This window comes from Suricata suricatta, chromosome 16 (assembly GCF_006229205.1).
Source record: "Suricata suricatta isolate VVHF042 chromosome 16, meerkat_22Aug2017_6uvM2_HiC, whole genome shotgun sequence".
Lineage (NCBI taxonomy): Eukaryota > Metazoa > Chordata > Mammalia > Carnivora > Herpestidae > Suricata > Suricata suricatta.
Window position 1 is genome coordinate 47,754,246 of NC_043715.1, and position 19,418 is coordinate 47,773,663.

The 19,418-nt window shown below is 45.1% G+C and overlaps 1 protein-coding gene across 11 annotated transcripts in view; it reads left to right on the top strand.

Annotated features, from left to right (window-relative positions):
- ZNF227 (zinc finger protein 227) overlaps nucleotides 1-19,116 on the top strand; it is a 41,364-nt gene extending 22,248 nt beyond the window's left edge. Inside the window, exons 1-7 of one of the 11 annotated variants that reach the window (XM_029924926.1) lie at nucleotides 6,964-7,038; nucleotides 7,233-7,701; nucleotides 10,066-10,175; nucleotides 10,582-10,643; nucleotides 12,164-12,290; nucleotides 13,333-13,455; nucleotides 16,558-19,116. In XM_029924926.1, the coding sequence (XP_029780786.1) occupies nucleotides 10,584-10,643; nucleotides 12,164-12,290; nucleotides 13,333-13,455; nucleotides 16,558-18,689 (2,442 nt within the window). In that variant the 5' untranslated portion in view covers nucleotides 6,964-7,038; nucleotides 7,233-7,701; nucleotides 10,066-10,175; nucleotides 10,582-10,583 and the 3' untranslated portion in view covers nucleotides 18,690-19,116. Of the gene's footprint in view, nucleotides 1-6,963; nucleotides 7,702-10,065; nucleotides 10,176-10,344; nucleotides 10,644-12,163; nucleotides 12,291-13,332; nucleotides 13,456-13,604; nucleotides 14,630-16,557 lie in introns of those variants that run through there. The other 10 variants (XM_029924923.1, XM_029924924.1, XM_029924928.1 and 7 more) reach the window with 10 other exon arrangements.
- Nucleotides 19,117-19,418: the final 302 nt, after the last annotated feature.

A 19,418-nucleotide genomic window follows, 5' to 3' on the forward strand; every position in this document is an offset into this window, starting at 1 on the left:
CCTGAGGGAGGGAGTGAGAATTGAGGGGCAGGGGGCACAGAGAATGGAGGCAAGACAAAGTTTCTGATCAAGCCTCAGTTTACTGAGAAAACACAAGCATCTTATAAAGAGCAGAAAGCGCAGGTCGGTTACTAAGAAACAGGGTCATGTGAAGAGGCTAGGGTAAAGGAGAAACCAAAGCTGCAGTTTTAGCACAGCGTCTGAGGAGCCGATAAGAAAGCCCAGCCAAGCGGTCTCCGGCCTTGAGCTGGGAGTGATAACACTGTCCAGCCCTGCAGGTGGCCGATCTTAGGTCAGGGCACACATCTCTTCCCCCGGCAGCTCTTCCGGCCGCTCTCCACAATGAATATATAAAGAACTTCTATAATTCAGTAGTAAAAGACAAATACCCCAAATCAGTAATAAAGAGACAGATAGCTAATTAAACCTTGTGCCAACGCATTTCAGAATAGACATTTCTGGGGCACCTGGGAGGCTCAGTTGGTCAATTGTACTACTTCGGCTCAGGTCATGATCTCATGGTTTGTGGGTTCGAGCCCCGCATCGGGCTCTGTGCTGACAGCTAGCTCAGAGCCTGGAGCCTGCTTCAGATTCTGTGTCTCCCTCTCTCTCTGCCCTTCCCCTGCTCGCGCTGTCTCTCTCTGTCTCTCAAAAATAAATAAAAGACATAAAAAAAATTTAAAAAAAAGTTAAAAAAAATCAAACTAGTTATTATTTATAAATATAAGTATATGAATATGCTGTGAACCAACGAGTGCACTCCTTAGCTATGTGTCCTAAATAAATTCTCATTCTTTGTATAGGAGGATGGAGACAGATCACGTCATTATTGGCAGATACCAGATATCTGTCATGGAAGAGGAAACAGATAGGATGTTGTGTGTGAGTTCCATAAAATAGATTAGATGTATGCTAAAACATGGATGAATCTTAAAGATATAATACTGAATGAGGAAAGTAAAATCAATTGAGTTTTCTAACACAATACTGATGTGGTTTTGAAGTGATGATGGGGTCCAGAGCCAACGACCAACAAGAATTCTTGAGATGTCTTTGGTGCAAAAAGGTGATTTTATTAAATAGTGGGGACACCACCAGTGGGTAGAGAAAGCTGCACTGGGGTTGTGAGGAGTGATTGGTTATATGCCCTTGGAGATGAGGGGTGGGTAAAGGCAGAGGGAAGTTCCCACAAGGACTTTCATATGCTAAAGACAACTCACGAGATACTGGAGATCTTGCTGTTATTGAGCCAAAATAATTTTTCCCTCTAGTAAAGCATTAACATCAAGAAAGAAGGGAGGAAGGGAGTTTTTCGGAGGAATGTTTTACTCTTCCTATTTCAAGTATTTGTCACTGGGCTGCAGGTTAAAAAGAAATTGAATTTAATCTACATTTTCTTCTTGCCTTTGTTACTCACATGACTATGGAGGGGAGGGTGATGTTAGGGCTCCAGGAAACTGAGTCTATAAGTTTCCAGAGATTTCCTATTTTCTTGTAAATCATTAAGTTGCAAACTGATGGAGACTCATGTCCTGTATGACTATGATGTCTATCAGTTAATCGTTTGTTTTTCCCTTCCCTTTATTCTTGGGCAGCTAGAGCTACGTGAGGAATGTCACACATATCCCCCCTGGGGGAAGGAGGGAGAGTTGCAGGATGTTAGCTTGTGTGATTTACTGTCAGCTTGCCTCTGGCTCCCTCATCAATACCATTTATATAAATTAAAAATATGTGTACACAAAACCACACACATTTTGCATAAGAAGATACACCAAAAGAAATACAGTGACCCTTGAACAACACAGGGGTGTAGAACTTTTGACTCCCCCAAAACTTATTAGCCTACTATTGACCAAAGCATTACCAATTAATATGTTGTTACATGTATTTAGAATGTTGCACGTATTATATACTGTATTCTTCAAGTAAGCTAGAGAAAAGAAAATGTTGTTAAGAAAATCACAAGAGGGGCGCCTGGGTGGCTCAGTTGGTTACCGGCTTCGGCTCAGGTCATGATCTCATGGTTTGTGGGTTCGAGCCCCGCATCGAACTCTGTGCTGACAGCTAGCTCAGAGCCTGGAGCCTGCTGCAGATTCTGTGTCTCCCTCTCTCTCTCTCTGACCCTCTCCTGCTTGCACTCTCTCTCTCTGTCTCTCAAAAATAAATAAATAAAGATGGAAAGAAAGAAAAAGAAAATCACAAGAGAGGGGTGCCTGGGTGTCTGATTCTTGGTTTTGGCTCAGGTCATGATCTTGCAGTTTCATGAGTTTGAGCCCCACATCAGGCTCTGTGGTGGCCATGTAGAGTCTGCTTGGGATTTTCTGTCTCCCCCTCTCCTTGCCTCTTCCCCACTCATGCTGTCTCTGTCTCCCTCAAAAATAACTCAATTTAAAAAACTAAGAAAAAAGAAAATCATAAGAGAAAATACATTTATAGCACTGAACTTTATTTATTGAGAAAGATTCCACATATACGTGTACCTGCACAGTCCAAACCTGTGTTGTTCAAGAGTCAACTATACTTCAAATGAAATAATATCCTATGGTGCAGAGGGGCAAATGAAAGCGTTCCATGGTGGAAAAGAATGGAGTAAATGCAAAATTATTTTATCATATTTGTCCAGGATTTCAATTAAATTGTACTGAAAAGAGGTTCTGCAATTAGCTTTAAGATAGTCCAGCAAAAATATTTTTAAAAAGTGTGACTAGGCTAAAAGAAACTGTTCTTTTCAACATACAAATGAAAGAAAAATAGATAAGAAATGTAAAGATTGAAAGAGAAGAAACAAAATTGTCATTATTTACCAATAACGTGATTATGTATTTAGGAAGTCTAAAATAATTTACAGCTAAGTTATGGGAATTAATAAATAAGGTTGACAGTTTTGCTGGATACATGGCCCAGTACAATGTGATGAAAGGGGTGGTATTTAGCATTCTCTTCTGCTTCCTGTTCTCAGAGATAAAATTTTCAACATTTTGTCACCGAGTATTATGTATAATTGTTGGGTACGTTTATTTTAGGTGTCTTTCCAGATTGAAAAAAATTCAAGTTAGTTAACATGTAATATTTAGAAGTTGATTTTAGTTTTAAGCTGGATTTTTCTGGGAGTTTTATAACCATTTCACATGTATTTTAAATTTATCATTGTAATGTTCCACATAATGTTTTCTTATTATCTTTATTGATGTTTCCATTTTTATCACTGAAATTGGTAATATGTCATTTCTGTCTTTTGTTTTCTTTGTCACTCTTACTGGACATTGTCGATTTTATTGTTTTATTCATTGAATTGTCTTTTGGCGCTTCACAAAATCTTCGGTCTATTTTGTTTTCTATTTCATGAATTTCTTATTTTCATTATTTCCTTCCATCTACTTACTGTAGGTTTTGTTTTCTGTTTATAAATTCCTGAGATCTATGCTTCTATTTTAATTTTCTTTAAAAAATCTTTTTTTGGGGCGCCTGGGTGGCTCAGTCGGTTAAGCCTCCGACTTCAGTTCAGGTCAGATCTCACGTTTCTGGGTTCGAGCCCCGCGTCAGGCTCTGTGCTGACCGCTAGCTCAGAGCCTGGAGCCTGCTTCCTGTTCCGTGTCTCCTTCTCTCTGCCCCTCCCACTCTCATGCTCTGTCTCTCTCTGTATCAAAAATAAATAAAACATTTTAAAAAAAGGTAAAAAAGTGTTTTTTTTGTATTGTTTTTTTTTTTTTTTTTTGGAGAGACAGAGTCAACGCAAGCACGGGAGGGTCAGAGAGAGAGGGAGATACGGAATCTGAAGACAGGCTCAGGCTCTTAGCTAGATGTCAACACAGAGCCTGACATGGAGCTGAACCCAAGAACCGTGAGATCATTACCTGAGCCGGAGTAGGATGCTTAACCGACTGAGCCACCCAGGCACCCCCTTCCATTTTAATTTTCAACTTCTCTTCTGTCTTACTAAATGCTCTCAAGACTCTACATTTCTTCCTAAATATGCATTAAAACTTCCCATTCTATTTGTAAACGTTTTCCCCCTTACGATTCTGTCAAGTTTGTTTTTAAAAGTTTGCTTTTGATAATGTGAAACTGTTATTCTTGATAATTTGAAACTTGTGAAGTGTTTCTATACCTCATAATGCTTTTATCTTCAAGGACTATTTTGCCCACTATTCATATATTTTAATATTACAGAAATAATTTGAAGCCTAGGATGATGCTCTCTTTTTCTAGAAAAGATTTTCATTTGTTTTTGCTAGGTGCTTGAAGACAGTAACAAAAACGTTTCTCTCTAACCCAATTTCAATTAGTGAAGTGCTTTGGAGTTTGTTCTCTACCACGGACAATCCATTTCCCTCTTATTTTTACTCCTACAAAGCAGTTCCGTGGGATTCCTCACTTCTCTACCTCGACATACTTCCTAGCCCCTTGAACGCGATTTAAAGTGATCAGCTTTCTGAACAGAAAATCTGCAGGAGCCACTAAGGAAGACACTTGCAGTCTAAAACGGCACTACTTCGCCAAGATTCACTCTGGCATTAAAGGAGTTAAAACCCAAAAGTTTAGGGAACCCGGAAGTATTTCCGTTTCAGGGGGGCGGAGCTGAGGGCGTCGTTCATCTCGGGCATTCTGGGAGGCGTAGTCTGCGGTACTCGTAGCCTGGAGCACTTCCGCTTCTGGAAGGCCTGGCGAGGGAATTCTGGGACGTGGTCCACGTGGTCTCTCTAGTCGGAAGGAGACTCTCTCGCGGTAGGAGGGCGAGGCTGGTCCCCGCCTTCCTGGCAAGTAGAGGAGTCTTCCATTCCTGGGAGCCCTCCAAGCCTGGACCTGCCCGAGCCTGGGCGGGGAGCCGCGGCCGGCAGCGGAGGGTAGTGGTGGAAGCGATCTCCTTCACAATGTAGAAAAGCTGTCTTATTGCTGAACACTCATATTCAGAGTACTGATTGTAGGTAATTTGTGGGAAGAGAGTACAAATAAGCTTCACCCTATTTATACAGTCAAGCAGTTACAAGCTTTTGATATAGTTATAATTTTTACCTACTTGATATACACATTCTCAGGATTAACGCTATCTTGTCTTCCTATCAGAGGGCTTGATTACACGATTTGCTGCAAATCCGTTGATAAATTTATGCTGAATTTCTTGGGAATTTTCTTAATTGACTTTATCCGAGGGCATAATGAAATGTATCTTTCCCCCCTGCTAGCAGAAGAAACCTTGGTTAAACTCCCACAGTGATAGGGACACTAGATTATTTCCCAGGATGTTTACATTTAAAAGGTAGTTATATAAGAAGGCTAGGGGATATAGAAACTTGGAACTTTGGAGAGGAATAATTATGAATGTAGTTTCTTGGATTTGACTTACCTTCTTTCGGAAGGGTTCTTGAATCTCAACATTTGAGTGACAGGCCTGGATTCTATAATAATTAGCTACACATATCCTTTCCCAAAATGTATTTGAAATGCTTGCAGGGGATAGGAAATGGCAACATTATTTCTATTCACTATTTCTATTTTTTTTTAAACATTTATTTATTTTTGAGAAACAGATCATGAGCAGAGGAGGGGCAGAGAGAGAGGGACACACAGTCAGAAACAGGCTCCAGGCTCTGAACTGTCAGCACAGAGCCTGACACCGGGCTCAAACCCACGAACTGTGAGATCATGACCTGAACCAAAGTTGGACGATCAACTAATTAAGCCCCCCGGGCGCCCCTCTATTCACTATTTCTAGAGACCTACGCTGAGTAAAGACAAGAGGATGCTTTCTGCAAACGTGCAGCAAGTGCAACAAACTTAACTCTTTGCTGGGATGCTGTAACTATAAACCTTCTGCCAGACGGGTGGAGTCGGGTGGTCCCTGGGCAGGCCTTGGTTGGGGACCTCTGTCAGGACACCTAAGGTTGCCCTCCTGTCACTTTGCCTAATTTCCTGCTTAACACGTTAGTAAATAAGAAATGAAAACATATTGAAGTGGATTTGTAGATATTTTTAGGTATTCCTCTATTTCCCCACCCTCATTTCTTTGAAACATCTGTTCTATCATAGATATGAGCAAATAATAAATTTTTATAGTGACTATTGCATGAAAAGCTAATTAAGAATACTGTACTCATCCTTCAAATTCAGAAATCTGAGGGATGTTTACAAACGCCCGATGGAGAAATTGATCATACAAATATGCTAAAGCTTGTTGTTTTACCTTGAGTATGTCTGGCTGTCCTCAGTAGCCAAGTTCTTTATTATCTGTGCTAGTCACAAAAGTTGAAATCTACACTATATTTTGCCCCTGTTGCACTTTTTTTTTGGTCCTTCGTTCCTTTTTTATATCTGAAAAGTGTCTGAAACTGCAAAATAAGACTATCACGTTCTTGTAGTAGTGGGTACAGTTTCATTAGTAAAGGATCACGTGATCTTTTTACAAACTGTTTTTAAGAATCTGAATCTTTTTTAATTTTTTAAAAATTCTTTTAATGCTTTTTATTTATTTTTGAGAGAGAGAGAGAGAGAGAACGATCAGGGGGGGTCAGAGAGAGAGGGGGAGACACAGAATCTGAAGCAGCTTCAGGCTCTGAGCTAGCAGCCAGCACATAGCCTGAGGCGGGGCTCGAACCCACGAACCGTGAGATCATGCCCTCAGCCGAAGCCGGACGCTTAACCGACTGAGCCACCCAGGCGCCCCAAGAATCACTTCAAACATTTGCTAATTACGTTTTGTTTCTTTGTCAACGGGAAAAACTCAGTTTCACTGGCGTCAGACAACTGCTTTAAGTCGGCAAAATGGACAGCAATACAGCGGATTCTGATAGTTGTAGTCTATGATCCACCAGTTGGGAGATTTGCTGGGAGGGAAGGGAGTGCCCTAAGAGGGGCGGGCATCGTTCTTCCTCCTCTTGGAGGTTCTGGGAAATGTAGTCCTCAACTCTTTCCGGAAACAAGGTGGCGCTGTGGCGCTTGTTCCCTTCGGTGCTTCTGGGATGTGTAGTTCTGGGGCGCCGGGTAGGTAGAGGCCCTTCCGCCCCGGAAAAGCGAGACAGCCACCATCTTTTTGGTCGGGAGGTGAGTCAGCCTTGCTCCCCCTTCACCCCTCCGAGCCTTGTCGTCCGGAGCGTGAGACTAGTCGCCACCGAGGCGGCCTTTTCTTAGGATGGAGGAGTCGCGGCCGCCGGCGGAGGCTGAGAGACGGAGTGCGGAAGGTTGGGATCCCTCTGCTCTCCGCCCCCACTTACCCAGCACCGCTGCTACTTCTATAGGTACAACACCTGGCGAGCTGTTCTCTGCGCTCCACTTCTCCTCCTCCGTGCAGTAGCGAACTTGCGAGAGTAACCACTGGGTAGCGTTGTGATTCCAACTGAACAGTACGTGTCCAGAGCTTAGAACTGTGTTTGGCTCTCGCTCTTGCTAGAGTATTTCGGTCACAGCGCCCCTTTGCCTGGGAAGCCCCAGTGAAGAGGGGGAGCTCGGGGCTCTAGGGGCATCGACAGCGTGGCCCTGCTGTCATCCTCCCGGACCCCGAGCGCTTCCCCAGCTCTGTCGATCTCTTGGGGAAGTCCCGGGGCACCCGCGCTGGCGCCTGGGGATGTCCGCCGCAGTTCATCCTGGAGACAGACCCGGCCGTGCTGTCCCACCGCGTCCTTTTCTTCCTCGTCCCTGCGGTCGGAACAGGGAGGAAGGACGGACCTCGGCTCCCCGCGGCATAGCCCCAGCTGCGTACTAGCGAAGGTACCTTCCCGTCCTGTCTTCTACTTTCAGTTCGGTAAATTAGCACTAGGTTTCCTTCGGTCAGTAAATTAGCACTAGGAAAACATTCAAGTATTTGTCGCATCAGTCTGCGGAGGGGTAATCTTGTTAATAGGCGTGACTGTGAATTTGTTACCACGTGCACATATATTTCAAATATGTTTTCATTTTGCAGTTTACTGCGTTTTAACATTTCTTGCTTTTGTTCTTATTCCCCTTTATTTGCTCGCAACTGCTTTGGAATAAAAAACGATTATCTGCCTTAGATACTAAAAACAACCAAAAAAAAATTTTTTTGAGAGAGAAAGAGAGCAAGCAGGGGAGGGGCAGCGAGAGAGAGAGGGAGAGAAAGAATACCAAGCACTGTCAGCGCAGAGCCGGATGTGGGGCTTGAACCCACAAACGGTGAGATCATGACCTGAGTTGATACCAAGAGTCATGCATGGGAAATAGACTGAACCACCGAGGCACCGATCAGATACTATATTTAATTAGCATGTATTCTTATTCTGAGAACTACAGAGATGAAAAATGTGCTTGATATTTAATGATGGCACTTCACCACCACCACATTTTTTTTTAAAGTTGAGAGAGGGCAAACGTGCACACGAGCTGAGGAAGGGTAGGGACACAGAGGGAGAGAAGATCGGAAGCTGGCTTGGGCACTGTTAGCGCAAAGCGCTAATGGGGGCTCTGCCCACCCGAACGGGAGATCATGACCTGAACGGAAATCTGACGCTCACCTGACTCAGCCGCCCAGGCGCCCCACACCACCACTTTTTTAAAAACTGGGCTTTTTATTTTATTTATTTATTTATTTATTTGTTTATAACATTTATTTTATTTTTGAGAGAGAGCAGGGGAGGGTCAGAAAGAAAGAGAGAGGAAGGGAGGGAGGGAGACAGAATCTGAAGCAGGCCCCAGGCTCCGAGCTGTCAGCACAGAGCCCATTGTGTGCCTCCAACTCACTCATGGTGAGATTACAGATTAGGGTTTGAGCCTAGATCGGAAGCTTAATTTGCTGAGCAACACAGGCGCCTCTGTTTGTTTATTTTAAATAACAAAGATGTCACCAACATATTTTCAAGAGCTTATTTTTGTTTTTGTTTGTTTTGTCACTGCTTCTTCAAGGCTCTTTTAGGTTTCTCCTCCCTTGTGTTAGTAGTCATTCCGTAGAGCATAGAATTCAAGGGTGACAATTATTTTCTTTCTTCCTTTTGGAGATAGTGTTCTGTTGTTTAGCTCTCCATTCTGTTTCCGGGATTCTGTCCATCTGACCATCATTTCTGTTAGATAAACTATATTTTCTCTCTGGGAGCCGTAAGGATTTTTGTTGTTTTCAGTTCTTATTTACTTCCAGTTTTTAGTGCTTTGCATTCCTGGGTTTCAGTATAGTTTGTTTAAGAGAGTATTTTTATTTATACTGTTCAGAATTTCTATATATGAACTCACAAGTACCTTTTGAAGTAATACCTCTCTGCCATTTTTCCCATTCTCTTCACCTCTTAATACTCCTATTGGACAAATGGCCTCTCAGTCTGTCTTCTGTGTGTCTTGATTTTTATTTTGTATCTTTCTTTACCTTCATGCACATAGATTAAAAGGCTCTTACTTTTAAGCCTTTTTTGACTTTATGAAGTAAACTGACTCCAAATGATGCCTTTTGGAAAACCAATACTAGTTTGGATGAAATGTTACTAGCTGGGCAACAAATTATTATTATTATTGTTAAATGTTTATTTTATTTACTTATTTGTTTATTGAGAGAGAGCGTGAGTGGGACAGAGGCAGAGAGAGAGAAAGACAGAGAATTCCAAACAGGCTCCGCCTTGTCAGCCAGCGCAGAGCCTGATACAGGGCTTGAACTCACTAACATGAGGTCATGATCTGAGTCGAAACGAAGAGATAGACTTCTAATCAACTGAGCCATCCAGGCATCCTTGGACAACAAATTATTAAAAAATTTTAAGGGGCGCCTGGGTGCGTCAGTTGGTTAAGCATCCGGCTTCAGCTCAGGTCATGATCTCACGGTTCATGGGTTCAAGCCTTGCGTCAGGCTGTGTGCTGACAGCTCAGAGCCTGGAGCCTGCTTCAGATTCTGTGTCTCCCTCTCTCTCTGACCCTCCCCTGCTCACGCTGTCTCTCTCTGTCTCACAAAAATAAATAAAAGACAGAAAAAAATTTTTTTTTAAATTTTAAGTCAGAAGTAGAATTTTCAGAGAAGAAAGGTGAGTTTCCTAGGAGAGCATTAAGAAGTCCAGATACTTTCCTGGTCTTTTTTGTTGCTTTTGGAAAAGACCTCTGCAAATCCAGTTTATAATGCGAGTATCATCTCCTTTTCTGCAGGTGCAAGCACAAAGGATTCCTGGCTCTTTGGACTTCCCGTCCGCTCAGGTCATCCGGGGAGAACCTCACGAGGTGACTGTGCTTTGCAGTTCTCAGCGCCGATGACCGCAGTGAGACACGGTTTTTTCTCTAACACCCACTTCCCGGACATGACGTAGATAGTATGATCTCCAGGGTTTAAATGTAGGCCCTTGACTTCAGAACCCCCTTTTTTTTTTTTTTTTTTTTTTAAACGCCTGCCTGTTGTTAACAATGTCCTTCATTCCCTCCTGTCCCCAGGACGGACGATTCTTGCAGTAGGGAAACTGCATTTGGTTGTGCAGGCTGGTCGCTGTCCAGCGGCCCCTGGCCCACACGCTTATTCGCAGTTGGAATCTACTCCGCGCTCTGCTGCCCACGTTGTGCGTGGCTGCCCCTGCCCGGAAGTAGGGGGGCTTTCGTGTAACTTCTGCAAAGACCCGCGTAGGCTCGCGGCAGCCGTGGCCGGCGGCTCACGGCTTCCTTGTCCTTCCCCAGTTATGCCTCCTCAGGACTCTGACCTTTCCGAGAAGGAGCAGGAGAAAATGACCTACTTTCAGGTAAATAAGGCATTCTTTTCTGTCTCCCAAGACGTGTTTTTCCTTTTCAAAGATTAGGCACAGCTTTTTTTCTCTTCCTTGGAAAGGCTAATGGAAAACAACAGATTTTGATGCATGTGGCGGCCAGACTCTGCGTGCGTTAGTATTTCACAAAAGAGTCTCTGAAAAACAAATAGGAATTTGAAACAGATGAAAGTCATTTACGCTCCTACTTCGCTTACACAGCAGCAGCCCTTTCCCGTATTCCTTTTTCTTTTTTAACTTTTTAATGTTTTATTTATTTTTGAGAGAGAGACAGCATGAGCAAGAGAGGGGCAGAGAGAGAGGGAGATACAGAATCGGAAGACAGGCTCCAGGCTCTGAGCTGTCAGCACAGAGCCTGATGCGGGACTTGAACTCACAAACCGTGAGATCTGACCTGAGCCGAAGTCGGACACTTAGCCGACTGAGCCCCCCAGGCGCCCCTCCCATATCCCTTTTTCACTTGCATTCCTAATTCTATTTGTAGTATTGGCATCGGTGGGGTCTACAGTTGACCCCCAAACAATGCTGAACCCCCTGCACAGCTGAAAATCCACATGTAACTTTTGACTCTCCAGAAACTTCTCTTTTAGGCTGCTGTTGACCAGAGGCCTTACCAATAACAGAAACGGTTGATGAGCATGTATATTGTATGTTATATCTATCATGTACTGTATTCTTATAGCAAAGTAAGCTAGAGACAAAACATCATTAAGAAAATTGTAAGGAAGGATATGTTTACAGTGTTGTAAAAAATCTGTACGCAAGGTGGACCGAAGCAGTTCAGACCCTGTTGAAGGGTCACCTGTACTTGTACGTACTAGAGAAAGGCTTAATAACTCTCTTACTAAGATAGTAAGAGGGGCGCCTGACAGTTCAGAGCCTGGAGCCTGCTTCGGATTCTGTGTCTCCCTCTCTCTCTGCTCCTCCCCCGTTCATGCCCTATCTCTCTCTGTCTCTCCAAAATAAGTAAATTAAAAGTTTTAAAAAATGGAATGAGAAAGTAGAACGATAGTAATTGTTCAGATTTATTGAGCACTTTGATATGTGTCAGGTGCCATTCCCTGCGGTTTACACATACTTACTCAACCTTGTGGTTTAGACCTCATTAAGGAAAAGAGGAAATGGGGATAGTGGGAAGTTATGGGACCTCCCCAAAGTCCTGTAATTAAACCTTTGAAATCTGAACTCGGTCTGTGCCTTCACCCGCTGTGAATGCCGCAGGTGGTCGCGGCAGGGGTATTGAACCCAGAGAGCTGTGTGCCCGTCCCGAGCGCTGCCAAAGGCCTGTGAACATTGCGGACATTAAAAACAGTGACAGAATCCAAGCTTTGTGGGGCGGTTGGGTGGGGATGGGGGACAACCATGGGACCGAAATCCGCTTGGGTTCCCTCCGTATCAGCAACAGGTATTTTTGGTAATCCTGTTTATTCTTCTCAGTCCTGGCTTTTTTCCAGTGGAGACTACGGGATTGAGGTTGAGTGTGCTTGGTGTCGTAGGAGGCAGTGACGTTCAAGGACGTGGCCGTGGTCTTCACCATAGAGGAGCTGGGGCTGCTGGACTCCGCCCAGAGGAAGCTGTACCGAGACGTGACGCTGGAGAACTTCCGGAACCTGGTTTCTGTGGGTGAGCACAGGCGCACTGTGACACCAAACCTCACCGCCCTTGAGAGCCTGTGTCCTCAGTGGTTCACGGCTTTGGCCCTTTAAAAATGACCTTGAAAGCACTAGTTTTTCTAATCCCCGGGACCGCAGGCAGGTTTTTCTGGTCTTTCTGCTCAAAGTTGTGTCAGGGCTGAGCCTCCCCCAACAGTAGAATGATGTTGGAGACTGTTTTGATCGTCACAACTAGAGGGGAGGGGTGCTACTGCCACCTAGTGGCCACCAATGCTGCTAACCCTCCTACAGCATGCGGGACAACGCCCTCAACGCAGAGGTCGCCAGTCCCCGATACCCGCAGTGCCTCAGTTGAGAAACCCTGTCTAAATTAACTATAGATAAGGGACACCTGGGGGGCTCAGTCGGCTAAGTGTCCGACTTTGGCTCAGGTCATGATCTCAGTGTGTCTGAGTTCGAGCCCCGCATCGGGCTCTGTGCTGACAGCTCAGATCCTAGAGTCTGCTTCAGATTCTGTGTCTCCCTCTCTCTCTGTCCCTCCCGGCTCATGCTCTGTCTCTCTGTCTCAAAAATAAACATACATTAAAAAAATTTTTTTTAATTAACTATAAATGGGAAATATAAATTACAAATTGGCTTCTATGTTTTTTGAATACCTTGTCTTGCAAATTGTGGCTGTGACCCATTAGTGAGTCACGGAATTAATTTAGTACATTGTACTGGCATTTTCTTTTTCAGTGAAATAGAATAAACGAGAATAAGGATAGAAATTATCAAAGTTACTTATCAAGACCTCACATTGCAGCAGAAACTGGCCATTTGCAGTGAGTGGTGTGAGAGTGGGATCTAGGATGAGAACAATTACTGGCTAAATGTAATTTATCTCCATCTAGACATGAACTCGGTCAGGACCTAAATTCATTTATTATGGTTCATGATCAAAAAAGTGCGCTCAAAATGTCACGTTAGAGGTTCCAAGGATTATAATATTTGAACAAAAATATATTTTAGAAAGGGGTTCATCTTAAAAATATATCGTTGCCTTTTCATAGGACATCTTCCCCTCAAGCCAGATATGGTGTCCCAGTTGGAGGCAGAAGAAGAGCTTTGGGTGATGGAAAGAGAAACCCAAAGAAATGGATGTTGCAGTGAGATCCGCCTGGCTGTCCCTTCAGGTACCAGCTCCTCGGGCTCTCACCACGTCCGTGACTGCCACTCTTGTCCGAGCACTGCCATCCCTTGGCTGGACTGGGGAAACAGCCTCCACGCCGGTCCCCCTGCCTCCTCCCCTGCACTTCCGTCCTCTCTCAACATGGTACCGGAGTGATTCTTGAGAGAGCAAGTGGGGTCGCGCCCTTCCCCTGCCGAAAGCCCTCCAGAGACTCCCCATTTCACTCTGCGTCCTCACAGTGGCCTGCGAGACCCTACCTCACCTGGATGCCTCACCAGGTTCCTCTCTGATCCACCTTGCTACCCTGGATTCCGTCACCCCTGGTGTCCCGGCCGCCCTGGAGTGTTGTCTGCTGGTTCAGGGCCTTTGACTGGCTCCTCTCTGCCCGGGCGTGGAGTCCGCAGCCGCCGCCTTGCTCAGCCCGTTGCCTGGATCTCACCTCCGTCCGCCAGGCCTTCTGCGTCTGCTCTTTCAAGCGTCCTCCTTTCCGTTCTCCATCCCCTCTCCCTGCCGTATTTCGTGTCTGCGCACCAGGCACCTCCTGACCTAGTAACCCAGTTTTATTTACCTGTGCGTCCGCCATCTCTCCAGGAAGTAGGAATTTGGGCGGTTTAAGTTGCTGTGTCTACTCAAAGCCTCGCGTGGGCCTTCTGCATAGAAGATGATGCCGTCCGTACTTGTTAAATGAATAAGCCATTTGCATAGCTGCTGTTCCTGTCAAAGTGAGCCAGGACACCGGCCCTCCCTGGAGGGGCAGGGTGCCTCGTCCCTGTCCCCAGGCAGGCCGGTTACTTCCCCCCCAGCCTCTCACCCGCCTTTCTCCTGCCCCCTCGCCCTCTTTCGCCTGTCACCTCACTGTTCTGTCTCCTTTCTCTCCCCCTGTGTCCTTGCTCTTTAATTTGCATGTGTCTTCGTTCTACCCATTTAGAAGTTAAAAATTAGGTATTCCTAGATCACGTAAACTCACAGGCTCTCCTGCCTGAAAACGAAAACGTAGCTTGTCTGCAAACGTGCTAAGTTAGGTGATGATTCTGTGAGCGGCTGGCGGGCGTACCCCGTCCTCTGTGCGTCCTGTTTCCCTCCGATGTCGCTCCGTGGTGGGTGCGTTCAAGACACTGGGTCCTTGCTTCACTTCACTGGGTCTCGTTTTCACAGGCAGACTCAACTTCAGGAATGAGGTTTGGGCTTTTTTTTTTTTTTTTTTTTTTTTAAGATTTTCTTTTTTGGTAATCTCTACACCCAACACGGGGCTTGAATTCATACCCCGAGACTGAGTCATATGCTCAAATGATTGAGCCAGCCAGGCGCCCCAAAAAGAATACAAATCAGGGGCACCTGGGTAGCTCAGTTAGGCGTCCGACTTCCGCTCAGGTCATGATCTCTCGGTTCGTGGGTCCGAGCCCTGTGTTGGGTTCTGTGCTGATGGCTCAGAGCCTGGAGCCTGTTTCCAATTCTGTCTGTCTCTCTCTCTCTGCCGTTCCTCCGTTTGTACTCTGTCTCTCTCTGTCTCAAAAATAAATAAACTATATATAAAAAAAAGAATACAAATCAGAACCAGCAAAAGGCAGAGATGCATAGGGTGAGGCCCAGAAGCATCCCCTCCCACCTCCCTCTGATACGTACCCTTGTGACGACTTTGGATGCAGCCACATAACCCAGGATGGCTTCCCGTCTCAGGACCCTTCATCAGATCTAAAGCCCTCTTGCCACAGACATGAGCATACTTCCGGGTTCCGTGGATTAGGGCATGACATCTTCCCCTTGCATACCTAGAAATGCGTGTATACCCATTGAGAATTTTTCAGCTTCTATTATTAGATTGTAACTTTCCACTTAAGCACGTTAATTAAGGACTTGGTTCCAAGCCCCACTCAAACATTTTAAGCCAGCGGCTTCCATACGTTTTTGGCCTTGAACCTCAATCACATATTTTACATCTTGACCCAGCCTAATATTCGGGTGTGTGTTTAGAACTGAAATAAGCATGTAATACAGTGGTGTCTACCCATTTAGAAGTTAAACATTCTGAAAATGAAAATGAAGCAGTAGTCGGTCTGAAAACGTGATGAGTTTAAGGCGATGAATTTTGTGAGTGATTGATGGGTGTACCCTTTCTTGTGTCCTTTTCCCTTCCAATGTCGCTTCGTGGTGGAAGGTTTTTTTGTATCCAACAAAAACCTTGTTTTTTTAATGTTTTTTTTTTAATTTTGAGAGACAGAGAGAGGCAGCTCAAGCAGGGGAGGGTCAAAGGAAGAGAGAGAGAGAGATACAGAAACCAAAGCAGGCTCCAGGCTCTGAGCTAGCTGTCAGCACAGAGCCCGATGTGGGGCTCGAACCCATGAACCGTGAGATAGTGACCTGAGCAGAAGCCGGACCCTTAATCAACTGAGCCACCCAGGCGCCCCTGTTTGTTTTTTTTAAAACAGGCATTTCATACAGTGGTGTCCTTACTATGTGTGATTTCTGCCAGGACCCAAAATATTACTTAATGCCTATAGGCTTTTGTAATCTTCCTAGGGAGAATGCCTCTTATCATAAGCCTACTGAGGTAAAGGTGAGTAGGCTTTTAATTGATGCTATTGTAGGATAGAATGTGAATTGTCTTTATTGCCCTGTAGTCATTAAAAAAAATTTTTTTAGTGTTTTATTTTTAGAGAGAGAGAGACAGCATGAGCAGGGGAGGGTCAGAGAGAGAAGGAGACACAGAATCTGAAGACAGGCTCCAGGCTCTGAGCTGTCAGCACAGAGCCCGATGTGGGGCTCGAACCCACAAACCATGAGATCATGACCTGAGCTGAAGCCAGATGCTTAACCAGCTGAGCCACCCAGGCGCCCCTTGCCTGTAGTCATTTGATTTCAGACTTAAAGCTCTCATTTTAAACTGTCAAATGGATGGTTCTAAAATGGGTCACATTTACACTTAGTGGCTAAAGCGTCTGTTGGCCCCATGTTTTGCTTCTGCTTGCATGGAAACACATAAAAGGATAAATGATATTGTACAGACATGACCCTCCCCCTGGATTCTGGAGGCCTGTATGTGAGATCCTGACATCTGTACCTAAGTATCTGCTTGTCCTTAGCTCTGAACGTTGCTTTCTCTTTATAGGCAGCAAGAATCAAGGTGAGATGGAGACTCTTCGAAAAGCTGCCTTGAAATACCTTTCATATGAAGAACTATCCTGCTGGCAAATCAGGAAGCAGGTTGCAGGTGATTTAACCATGTGTCTTCGGGGGAAGGGCTCCCAGTTACTCCGACGTGATTCTGTCCAGGTTTCTGAAAATGAGAACAATGTAATGAATTATAAAGGAAATATCTCCACTTCCACTGCAAGTCAAGAGCTGTCAGTCTGGAAAACTCGGGATTCTCGTGGGAATGCCCGCCTGCATGAGTCGCAGAAGCAGAGCAGAGGTCAGCAAGTTAATGTGAAAAATAACCTGAGTGTATATGGAACCTTCGTGAAGAAATCCCCACTTAGGGACCATCCTGGCACTGACCCAGAGCAGAAACCCTACAAATACAGCGACCGTGGCAAAAGCACTTGTGATGGTTTCCGTCCGCATGTACCCCCGGGAGGGGGCCTCCTCCCGTGTCGTGAGCGTGGACAGGGCTTCGGTTACAGCGCCATGCTTCCGCTGCGGGACGTTCACACCGGAGAGAAGTGCTCGAGTCAGTGCCCACACCTGCAGGCTCTTCAGAGAATCCGTCCAAGAGAGAAGCGCAGTAAACGTCAGGAATCCAGTGATTGCTTCGGTAAGAGCGCTTTTCTCCGTCATCTGCCTAACCACGCAGGGGAGAAGTCCTACAGATGTGACCGTTGTGGCAAGGGATTCAGTAGCAGCACAGGCCTGATCATTCATTACAGGACTCACACTGGAGAAAAACCTTATAAATGTGAGGAGTGCGGCAAATGCTTTAGCCAAAGTTCAAATTTTCAATGCCATCAGAGAGTCCACACTGAAGAGAAACCATACAAGTGTGAAGAGTGTGGTAAGGGCTTTGGTTGGAGTGTTAATCTTCGTGTTCATCAGAGGGTCCACAGGGGTGAGAAACCCTACAAGTGTGAGGAGTGTGGGAAGGGCTTCACTCAGGCTGCCCACTGTCACATACACCAGAGGGTCCACACCGGGGAGAAGCCGTACAGATGTGACGTCTGTGGAAAGGGCTTCAGTCATAACTCACCGTTAATATGCCATCGGAGGGTTCACACTGGAGAGAAACCATACAAATGTGAGGCGTGTGGGAAGGGCTTTACCCGTAACACAGATCTTCACATCCATTTCCGAGTTCACACAGGAGAGAAACCGTACAAGTGTAAGGAGTGTGGGAAGGGCTTCAGTCAGGCCTCTAATCTTCAAGTCCATCAGAACGTCCACACTGGGGAAAAACGATTCAAATGTGAGACGTGTGGGAAGGGCTTCAGTCAGTCATCGAAGCTTCAAACGCATCAGAGAGTCCACACTGGAGAGAAGCCGTACAAATGTGATGTGTGTGGTAAGGACTTCAGTTACAGTTCAAATCTGAAACTGCACCAAGTAATTCACACTGGAGAAAAACCATATGCATGCGAGGAGTGCGGGAAGGCCTTCAGTTGGCGATCGAATCTTCATGCTCATCAGCGAGTCCACTCTGGGGAGAAACCCTATAAATGTGAGGAGTGTGATAAAAGCTTCAGTCAGGCCGTAGACTTTCGGGTACATCAGCGAGTCCACACTGGGGAGAAGCCGTACACGTGCGGTGTGTGCGGGAAGGGCTTCAGTCAGTCTTCCGGCCTCCAGTCCCACCAGAGGGTCCACACTGGGGAGAAGCCGTACACGTGTGACGTCTGTGGAAAGGGTTTTAGATACAGTTCGCAGTTCATATACCACCAGCGAGGCCACACTGGAGAAAAACCTTACAAATGTGAGGAGTGTGGGAAAGGCTTTGGAAGGAGCTTGAATCTTCGCCATCATCAGAGGGTCCACACGGGAGAGAAGCCCCATAGATGTGGAGAGTGTGGTAAGGCCTTCAGTCTCCCCTCAAATCTTAGAGTCCATCTGAGTATCCACATTAGGGAGAAACTATTTAAATGTGCGGAGTGTGGGAAGAGCTTCAGTCAAAGTTTCCGTCTTCGAGCCCATCAGAGAGTCCACACTGGTGAGAAACCATACAAATGTGACGTATGTGGTAAGGACTTCAGTCACCGTTCACGTCTTACGTACCATCAGAAAGTCCATGCCGGCAAGAATCGTTCGAAGTGAAAAATGTGTTCGTGGCTTCTGTCAGGCTGTACGTCATCACATATTTGGAGAGTCCTTGGCTAGTGGTAAACTCTCAAGTGTGGAGAGTGGAAAGGGATTTCTTCAGATGGAATCTATCTAACATCCATTAAAATGATGACGTGGAACCATAATAACAGGAACAGAACTAATATTCAGGGGAGGAATAGCTTGTAACCCTCTTGGCAAGATCCAACTGCTGTAGTCTTTAAATACACGTCCAAAGATAATGTGTGAAAAGGATATTCGCCATATGCTAGCTGGTGGGGTGGGGGCGGTCGGGGAAGCTTCTGGATTATTTCCCCTTTTCTCTAACTTATATTTTATACTTATTTACAGTGATCATTATTTTTACTAAAGCTGTGAAAAGCGAATAAAATTACTGACTAAAATTTCCTGTAACCAAGAACTCATACTATGATCGCTTTATTTCACATGGTATATTGGATTTAAATTAAGGATTAGATCCCCCGGGATGAATCTTTGATCTTCAGAAGTAAATTTGTATTTGCTATAGATGTATAGAAAAGACTGGCCATCACATCACTGTTTATAATAGCAAACAAACAATCAGTTGGGTAGCCAAAGTATTTCATGATTTATTAATCCAGTGGAACACTATGCAAACATCAGATGGGAAAAGGTAAATTTATATTTAGGGATATCGGAAGATGTTCAGAATATATTAACCTGAAAAAAGGCATGAGATTT